The sequence below is a fragment of the Condylura cristata genome, unplaced genomic scaffold (genome assembly GCF_000260355.1).
Source record: "Condylura cristata isolate star-nosed mole 26May11 unplaced genomic scaffold, ConCri1.0 scaffold00043, whole genome shotgun sequence".
In the NCBI taxonomy this organism is placed as follows: Eukaryota; Metazoa; Chordata; class Mammalia; order Eulipotyphla; family Talpidae; genus Condylura; species Condylura cristata.
Window position 1 is genome coordinate 1,415,284 of NW_004567144.1, and position 10,631 is coordinate 1,425,914.

At 41.0% G+C, this 10,631-nt stretch overlaps 1 protein-coding gene across 1 annotated transcript in view; it reads left to right on the forward strand.

Moving 5' to 3' along the window:
* AR (androgen receptor) overlaps positions 1–10,103 on the forward strand; it is a 198,027-nt gene extending 187,924 nt beyond the window's left edge. The window contains exons 5-8 of the mRNA XM_004694437.1: positions 3,896–4,040; positions 8,068–8,198; positions 9,053–9,210; positions 9,804–10,103. Coding sequence (XP_004694494.1) covers positions 3,896–4,040; positions 8,068–8,198; positions 9,053–9,210; positions 9,804–9,959 — 590 coding nt within the window. The 3' untranslated portion in view covers positions 9,960–10,103. The remainder of the gene's footprint in view (positions 1–3,895; positions 4,041–8,067; positions 8,199–9,052; positions 9,211–9,803) is intronic.
* Positions 10,104–10,631: the final 528 nt, after the last annotated feature.

The window sequence follows — 10,631 nt, forward strand, 5'->3', positions numbered from 1 at the left end:
ATATATATATATATGTATGTATGTATGTATATATATGTGTGTGTGCATATATACACACACACACACATACACACACATATACATGGTTCCAATCAAACACCTGTGAATCATATGAATCGTAGGGACTTATCATAGGGACTCCATTTCAAAGGACAAGACTCAGAGAGGTAAACTTTCTTATTTGTTCATTTGGTCACATAATGACCTCATTCCCTTTGATTTCTTATTTGGTGCTCTTAACAACAATATAGTGCAAAACACTGTGGCAGAATTTGTATGACTGGAGGAAGTGGGTCACAGGCTTTCCTCAACCCAAACTTCAGGATGGGAACCCATTTCTGTGTATTATATTAGTATATGTCAGCAAGCCAGTATCAGTTTTCCACCTAGCTCATCCAAGGAAATTATTTATGAATCTGAGTCATTTAAAATAGTAGCTTCAAAAAGAATTACCACATTCATACTATTCATGTTATCAATAATCATGTACTACTTCAAGTTACTTGTTTTTCAATAAATTGTGTTGCTTCTTACTAAGACACTGTGCTAGGAACTTAGATAATATTTGTTGTTTTTTGACATGTAAATTTCTTAGTATACTGACAGGTACATTAATAGAAGATACATATTAATTGAGGGTGGATGAATAGATTGTATAGACACAGTATATTTATAATTAGATTTATCTGTTTTGGAGTCTTATCTATATATGCTAGTTGTATAAGTTTGAGAAAATCACGCTTACATTTGCTTCTGTTTCCTCATTTACAGAGATAGAATAGTCACTACCTTGCAAATTGCTATCAAGATAGAGGTTATATGTAAAGACAACCTAATATAGTAGCTGAAATAGCAGATGCTCTGTAAGTGGTGGGTTATTATTATGAGATTCGAGTGCTAAGCTACTGCTTTCACTAAAATTGATTTAAGTTGTGGCTAGTCTTCCCTAGGTGTCTCAAGAACGAGTAATAGTCTATTAAGACCTTGACTGTCAGGTGCAGTAGACCAGCAATGATTTCCTAATGACTTTGTCTGGGCATGTTCTCCCAGACTAGACTTGAGACTACAGGTCTCCACTATAATTTGTTAAGAAATTATGCCAATTGGTTTATACTGACATAATAGTCTCAAAGAAACTGCCACTGCTCCCTAGCCTATTTGGTGTGTTTCAAAACCTGAGAATGACTCCTCTGCCTTTGTCCAGAATAGCTTAACACAATATTAGCAGGTATTGGTGAATGTGTACTGAAAGAAATCTGTTGACTGGAGCTACTGTTTCTGCACGTCACCATTTGATAGCAATACTATCTGAGCAGGCTACTTCAAATATGGGCACTGGAAGACAGACTTAGGTGTTGTAATCAGATTAGACTTCAAGAAAAATTAACCTACCATGTTGCTGGTACATGGTAATTAGACTTGAATTTTAAGCAGCTCTCACTAAGGACTATTTATTAGCATTATAATCAAAATATGATTTCCCTTTTTCCTCCTCTTTGTCTGGAATCTAAGAGGGGCATGGGGACGTCAACATTGACAGCTTCTTTGGAACTTTTATAGCTTGACACTCACCCAACCAACGAGCCTCGTATCCACACACTCAACAGGCTTACCATTGCCTCCCACCCCAGATTTTCAAGGTTCATGCTCTCAGGGCCTCCCCCAAGACATCCTTGAATGTTCTATGTTTGAGTCTTGTTTTTCGTCTCCTATAAGGAAGAATCAGTCCCAGGGATTCTCTGCTGCAGAAGCACTTCAGAAAGGAAATTATGTGTGGGCTTAAGTGCTGGCTAATGTGTTACCATATCATTGCAGGCTTGGGAACTAAGATTGCAGCAAGATATGTTATTATGAAAGACCCTAGAATCCCTAATGCCTGAGAGGCTTGGAACCTAAAAGAAAAGGAAAGGGAAAGGGAGGTGTGTAAGTAGGGGCAGAGACTAATCAAGTAGAAAATATGTCTAGATAGAATAGACTGATGGCCTTGGTATTTCTTTATTTTTTACTTACTTTTTATTTATTGTGGTAACACTGATTTGGCACACTGTGATTGATTTTAGGGGTGTAAGTTCAAACCTCTTCTGATGTATGTTAACACTAACACTTTGGCCTTCAAACAGTAGAGTGGAAAAATCGAAGGAGAAGAGAATTGAAATAACTGGGTTCCAGTCCTTGTCAGCCACATGTAAGCTCTATGATGTTGGAGAAGTCATTTAACTTCTCTGACACTCGTGTTCCTTGTTGGTAAAACAGACATCCCATTGAGTGTGCTCTCAGTTCATTGTGAGGATTATATGAATTCATTTATACTCAAGTCAGAAACATTGTGTAATTTAGAAAACATTCAGAATAAGTCAGAGCAAGATGAAATTTCAGTTAATTTTGAGGCAAGAAAAAATGGGGTTCTGGTAGGGGATGAGCTCCGAGGTGACACTTTAATCATCCAAATGTTTAGAAATCTTCAGGAGAACATAGCCTTGTCTATTCTGCATCTATTACAGTGTGTTGTGTTGTATTGAATTGGCAACATCTGGGACCCTAAGCCTCTAAGTGGTAATTTGGAGTTTATCTTATTCCTGTTTTATAAAACAAACAAACAAAAAATATTAAGGGCCTTAAGTCCGTTTAATTAATATTTCTCAAATGCTTACTTGGGTATCTCAATTGTGCTATGTACAAAGGATAGAAAATGAATAAAAAGAGAATAGTCCCTGTCTTCAAGCAGCTCTAAGTCTTGTGAGGGAGAAAGATGTTGTACATAGAGAAAGTCTAACACTGTATTAATGAGTGATTGAGTGAGGCTACACACAATGCAGTGAGGAAAAAAGTTGTCTTCTGCATGTATGAGTTGGAAAAGGCTTCACAGTGGCAATAACCTTTAAGTGAATACCTGAATGATGAGTAAGTATTTATGAGATTAAATTAATTAAACCTGGGGTAGGAGAACTGCATTATAGACAAAGGCAACTCCCTGTGCACTGGTAACAGATATATGATGGTGAAAGAAAGGATGGTGCTTGCAGCAAACTTACATTTTTCAGAATATCACAAATCTAAATTATGCAAAGACAAGTAGCAATAAAATAGTCCAAAGAAAACATAAAGGACAGGAATGGTAGGAAAGCAGGAAACTGACAAAGATAGGGTACATGTTGAATAGAGAATAACAGAAAGGAAGTGGAAAGCATGTCGAAAATCACAGAAAAGGAGCCTGAATGTGGTGTGGAGGTCAGTGGCTGTCAAAGGCAATGCTAGTGATATTACTTTAGCGATAGATATACATCATATAGATGCCAATATTTAGTAATAATGTTGTCTCAGGGTTATCAGAAAGAACAAATAAGTTTATAACAAGAAAAAGCCTTCGTGATCTGAAAAGTGCTGTTCATGTCAGATGAATTATTATTCAGCTACATCTTCTGAAGGGTACAGAGATCAAAAGCATGGATTTTAGAGTGAGACTCCGTAGCTTTGGAACTTGTTCTTGCTGATTTCTAGCCTTATAAAATTAGATAATATCTTCTTTACCCTTTCCATGGCCCTCTTACTGATTCATAGAATAAGGATAATAATCACACCTACTTGATTGTATTATTGTGGGGATTAAATGAGTTAATATAAGTCACGTGTTTAGAAAAGAATTCATTCATATGAAATGGTCGTTGTTAGATTATTCTCTTCCAATTGACTGTGCCCATTTGACTCCGTCATTTGAGTGACTCAGTGAAGTTGAGAAGGCAAGGAATCTATCCCCACAATATAGTTTGCTCCTTTCTGATCCCCAGCATTGATGGTTCCTGAGGCTTCTTCGAGAGAGATTATCAGTGCAGCTGAGGCCCAGATTTAGCTCAACCCATCAATGCCCAGTCTGACTACTGCCTCCCACTCATTCCAGGCTTCCGCAACTTACACGTGGACGACCAGATGGCAGTCATTCAGTACTCCTGGATGGGGCTTATGGTGTTTGCCATGGGCTGGCGGTCCTTTACCAATGTCAACTCCAGGATGCTCTACTTCGCCCCTGACCTGGTTTTTAATGAGTAAGTGCTCATGAGCCCAGAGCTCACATAAACAAAACTTCCTGGCCATTTTGGATGGTAATGGTAACAGTGGGGATTAACCCATTTGACCTGTCATAAGGCAGTAGAGGCCTCATCAAGTCTGCTAAATATGAGGTGGCTGTGTTCTGCTGATGAAAGGTGAGCTGGTGGGAGGCAAAGAATTTAGTGCTGAAGCCATCCCTTTCTCATCCATGACCTAACCCTGATATACTGACTTGCTTTGTAACATATCTCAGAATCCTATATTGGGTTCTCTCCTCTCTACTCTGGGCAACATAGAGTTGGCAGTTATGTGGACTAAAGCTCCTTTAATCAGTTTGCTACCACTGGGGCCATTAGCCAGTCACCATTTTTGCCAGAATATCCCAAAGACTTTCTGAAACCTATCTTATTTTGAGTCCTCCTGATAATTTCATTTTCTCTACTTTATTGATAATTATATTTTAATAGGTAGGAAAAATTGAGCTCAACTAAATAAAGTGACTCATCCAAGGTCACACAGCTACTGCATGTTGACAAGAATTTGAAGTATATTTGTTTAATTCCTAATTCTTACGATGCCTCATAGTGGTAAGTGATTGGGAGGAGTGACTCCACTACTCTCTTGGCCATGTCTCCTTGACCCATCTACTTCCTCTCTTAAAAACTGGTTTAATTATGCTTTCTCTACCACCAGCTATATTTATCCTTCATGAATTTAGTGAAAGGCTGAAGTTCCAGAATTGTATTTTATAAGTAAATCTCAATTATTTTATTTCTTTGGGCAAGATTCTTAATTTTCATGACCCTCCATTTCTTCAAATGTTAGTTTAGTCGGGGTATTTTAAATTATTTATCATGACTAAAATGGGAACCAATGGATGTGAAATGTCTGACTGAGAAAGCCAAGAATTTAAAAAATGAGTACAGTTTAGATGCCATCTTTTCCTAATAGGAATAATCTACTATGTCCACTGTTTGAGGTTCCATGATAGCCCTTCCGATAAGGGCCTCCCTGGTGGTGCAGGAATTAAAGACAGTGCTATCAAGCTATCACCACCCACTGCACCAAAGTTTAATTGCCCACCTGGCCAGAGAGCTAACCCAAATGGCACAGCATACCTCCCTGTCTCTCTTGCTGCTCCCCTCAGCAGTGTATTTCAGTACCTCTGCCTATTCTGCTCCCCACTGTCTCTGGTGAACGCTGTCACTCTCCACACCTATCGTCTGTACCCCAGTTCTTGTATGCATAAATGAATCTTTAAAAAAAAAAATCTTCCTGGCTCTCCCTGGTGATGCAATGGGTTAAAGCACAGCACTATGAAGCTATAGCAGCCACTGCAGCATGAGTTCTATCCCTGACCAAGGAGCTGACCCACATGGTGTTGCAGACCTCTCCTGACCCACCCACAGCTCCCCTCAGAAGTGTACTTCCTCGATCTGCCTGTTCAGTCCTGCTCCCCACACTGTCTCTGGTGAATCCTCTCACCTCCCTGCACCTCTAACCTGTACCCTAGTTCTGTATGCATAAATAAATAAATAAGTAAATAAATAAATAAAAAGATCTTCCCATGTACCTTGTGTTAGTCTCACCACAGAGAATGTATTTGCTTAACAAAGGAATTGCTTTTTTCTCTCCACTAGTGCTCCAAATAGAAAAGCTTTAAAATCTGCAGGCCACTGATTCTTTCCAGTTCAGTGATGCCATATGGGGAAGAATGAGTGTCCCTAACTGTCTTCCTCCAAATTCACCCTTGTAGCCAGAAGCTTAACAATAAGCTTTGGACATTGACTCAACCTGCCTTGTGATGCCTAGATCACCAAAGGGTTACCTATGATGCCATCTTCTAGGGCAGGCCTTACAAAGTTCTTTGCCTATGCATTTCTCGCTACCCTTCAGTGATTCAATCAACTCCCTGGACACATAGAACACCCTCCTTACTCAGAACACTGGTCTTTAGAACCTTTTCTGGGTGATAATTATTTTTTAAATCCTCATTCTTTCTCTACCTCTATTAAGTACATGGCACCCCACTAAGCTTCCTGGCCTACCCTATGTATCTCATTACAAGAAACAACAGGGTAAAGGTCATGTACCCATGATATACACGGTTCCTGAAATGATGGGCCCCCACTTTTCTGCTTATAAGAAACCACTATGTTAAAGCTCTTAGGTTTCTGACAAATATCTAATCCAATGTTTCCCAACAGAGATGCTATACTTTGGGAGGAACAATTTTTCATTGTGTAAGGTATTTCTGAATATTGGAATATATTTGCCCTCTCTAACACCTGCCAATAAATAACAAATAGGATCTAAGTCACTATGACAGCCCAAGCTGCCCACACATTTCTAATACTCGCAAGGGATGTAATACCTCTCCAGTTGAAAATCCCTAATTGTTGCAGTTAGTCTCCTTAAGGTACTAGTGGGGAGACTTGAGGTACCTACTATGTGTCAGGCACTGTTTCTAGTGTTTTCCAATTTTCCTCTCGCTCTTATCCACTGTCTTTTATTCCTACGTACTACTGCTGCCCTCTTCAATCCCATTCCTATCCCTTGTTTTCTGCCTTCCATTCTCAGCTTTCCCTTCTTTTTTTATTTTCCCCTTTCTCTCTATTGTTCCCTTCCCCTACAAATTATGAGCCTTGCCTTTCTCTGTGGTTTTCCCCACCGTCTCTGTTACCATGGCCTATAACAGTATTATAGAAATCACACATGCCAGGACTAAGAACCAAGTCTTCAGTGAAGGCTTGGAAATATAACAGGCTGGGCCCCAACAGATCTTATTCAAAAATTCTCTAGGGTGAAAGAACTTGAAGCAACAGTGTTCTGGTCAATTGTGATAATATCTAAACACTTCCTATTTCTGGTTGAGTTACAGTTTAAATTGATTATGTGTGCACCATCTTCCACCTTCCTGATTTTCTCAGGCCACCTAAGATCTCTCTGAGGTAGGGTATTGAGTTTCTTCCCATTCAGTACCAGGCCTGCTCAGCCTGTGGACAGGGCTACTGTCCTGGGACCAATGGGTCAAGCCACAGCCTTCAGGCTCAATCTGGGAGGTCTTTTCCTCACCACTTAAGTGGATATTGAATTCCCTCTCTTTCTGCACAAGAAATAAAATCAATCTCTTCCTTTGTGCCCCTCCCTCTCTCTCTCATACCCATTCCCTTACCCCCCACACACACCCCTGAAGGCCTACTAGTGAGACAACATTGTATTTTCTTTTAGAGTCTTGCCATGATCAGTCATGGAACAGAGGTTTTTCCCTCCCCTCTCCCTCTGAAAACTGACCAAGCCTTGACTACTTCACTACATAATTTATAGGAGATAATGTGATGACCTGTTCACAAGTCAGTAAATAAAACCTCATATGTGTTTATAACTCCCAATCTGTGGTAAGGAACAGCTAGTATATGAGGGAGTAGACTTCCCTTCAGCAAAGGATATTTAGATTGAACATTCAGAAACATTTCTGGACTGATTTGATAAGCATAGGGAATCTCCTTCCCTGAGAGTGATTTTAATAACTTATTAAATTTCTATTGTGGGAAATGGCTTTCAAACAGAGACGGGAATTGAGAGTTGGGAATCCTGGTATTCTTAAGAGTTGATTGCTAAGGCCTAGATCCTAGAAATCTTCTAAACTGGGATGCCTGGAAGGCAAATTCTGGCTCTGGCTCTGGCTCTGGCTATAGCTAGGATATTAGAATTGTGGTCAGAGAGACCATGTGCTTGACCCATTGTGTTCATTTGGCTCAGCTTTCCTGTCCCTGTCAGGAAAGAGGAGGGGCATGGGGACATGTAAATTCCATGTGCTAATCTATATCTTGGCCACAGTGGGAAGATAAATAGTGATGAGAATGTCTGAATTTTTGAGAAATAAAGTACAGCTTTGTTATTTACCACTGAAGAGCCAACAAAACAAACACGTTTTTCTCAGAGAACCAGGGGGAATGGAAGGACAGCAGAAATATAGTCAGTCTTTTGTGCCTCTCCTTTCTTTGTGTATCTCTTTCCCAGGTACCGCATGCACAAGTCTCGGATGTACAGCCAGTGTGTCCGAATGAGGCACCTCTCTCAAGAATTTGGATGGCTCCAGATCACTCCACAGGAATTCCTGTGCATGAAAGCTCTGCTGCTTTTCAGCATCAGTAAGTGCCTGGATGGGCAGGGGATCCCCTTGAGGGCCAAAGGGCTCAGAAGAGAACTGCTTTCTTCCATTAAAGAGCTAATTAGGGCCAAGCCAACTCTTGGGCACAACTTTCCTTCTTTAATTCTCCCTTCTCACTCTACCCTAGCATACCGTTCCCTAATAGGGACTTATTTTATGCCTAGAGACCAATATCTTTCTAGAAACCATCCTCCCTTAGAGCCTCACTTACCCCAGCCTATCTTCGGGACAAAGGCTTTTTTAGCTAATTGTAGCAGGTCTCTGTATTTTTCCATAGCTTCTACCATAAAAATAGACAAGGATCACCTTATAATTTCTTATAAGACTAGAGGATTGCCTCCTAGAAGAAATTTACCCTTCTGACAACATGTAGGATCTATGCAAGCCAATCAGACAAGGTTAATTTGGTAGCTTAGGAAACATTCTTTAATGCCTTTTGGAAACAGTGTGCTGCCTTAGCCTCTGGGAATGTAGAAGGCAAATTTTGATACTCAAAGGCATATGTTTTAATTGTGTAAATCTGAGGTATAATGTGGACAGTTATAAGACCATAGCTCCTAAGAAATGTATAGATGAAAAGACTGAAAAAGGAAAGGCTCAGGATAATTTATTTACTTGATACCCTTCAGAGTGAATCCAGCTAGCCTTTCCCCTAAGACCTTCCTGGCAGCTTGAAGGCCCCAGACATCAAACTTCAACTGACAGGAAGCCAAGTACATGTTTCCCTCCCTGTGGGCGGGGGGGTCAAGTCTGTGGTCAGAAATCTTGGTGCTTTTTCTAATACTCCCTCCTGGGCAATGCTTCCCCTCCCCTTCTGTCTTCATCCCACATCAGTTCCAGTGGATGGGCTGAAAAATCAAAAATTCTTTGATGAACTTCGAATGAACTACATCAAGGAACTTGATCGTATCATTGCATGCAAGAGAAAAAATCCCACATCCTGCTCAAGGCGCTTCTACCAGCTCACCAAGCTCCTGGATTCTGTGCAGCCTGTAAGCAAATGATGGAGGGCACTTTGTCAGGGAGAGCAGCTTGATAAAGCCAAGTGATAATATGCTCTCCAAGGGTCTGGCACCACCTGTTGGGAGGTTCTTTCATTCCCCTCTGACTTTGAGTGTGGTCCAGAAAGAAAAAGCAGTAGAGAAGAAAGGAACACAGGTCACAATGTCCCAGCTGGATGTTGTGAAAGAGGTGGAGGAGTTGAGAACAGAGCAGTTGGGACTCAGAGAAGTGTCTTAGAGCAGATAACTTGTCTAGGCAGACAAAACAGCCCTGGATGTTTTTTTTTTTCTTCCCCTCTCCCTTGAGTCATGTGCATATGAGTTTGTGGTATGTGTGTGTGTGTTCACCAGGGAAGAACACCCTGTCCTGACTCAGAGAGCTTGCAGTGGTAGAAGAGATCTCTTGGGAGCCCTCAGTGACACCCTAGAAATCATTTCATGCACATGGGCATACATGTACACAACGCATATGTGCTCATATGGAAGGAGGAGGAAAACAGGTGGTGGGCAGAGAAAGGGGAGGACTGGATGGAAGCTAACTCCTGCCAATCCTGTTTTCTCCATCTCCTATTATCTCCTTATAGATTGCAAGAGAGCTGCATCAGTTCACTTTTGACCTGCTGATCAAGTCCCACATGGTGAGCGTGGACTTTCCAGAAATGATGGCAGAGATCATCTCTGTACAAGTGCCCAAGATCCTTTCTGGGAAAGTCAAGCCCATCTATTTCCACACCCAGTGAAGCTTTGGAAGCCCCTGTTCCCCCACTCCATCCTCCTCCCCCTTTCAAATATCTGCCTGTTATAACTCTGCTCTACTTCTCTGCAGTGCCTTGAGAAATTTCCTCTTTTGATGTACAATCTGTCATGAAGATGTTCCTGACTTCTCTGCTGGGCTTTTTTCTCTTTTCCTACTTTCCTACTCTTCCTATGTGACCCTCTAATGGCACCGTCAAACTCTGCTCCCTGCCATGACTTTCTGTGCTCTAAATGGTGTTGTACTTCTTTAAATCTGTGATGATTCGTATGTGGCCCAGTGTCAAGTTGTGCTTGTTTATAGCACTGTGCTGTGTGCCAGCCAAACAAACGTTTACTCACCTAATGCCACGGGAAGTTTAGAGAGCTGAGACTATCTGGGAAAATAACAACAGCAACAACAAAACTTGCTAAGGATTTTTCCTCTTAAAATTACAGCAAAACAAACAGAAATCCTCAAAGAGGCCAACAATGAATAGAATAAGGTGAAAATTGTAGGCCTATGGGGAGTCAGACTGCCTTTTTCACAATCCCTCCCTCCCTGGGAGACTTTATTTTCTGCCAGTGGCTATTGCCATTAGAGGGCAGGGTGACCCCAGAGCTGAGTTGAGGGAAAGGGTGGGGGAGGATATATTTAAGAAAGGACAAAGAGGGCAAAT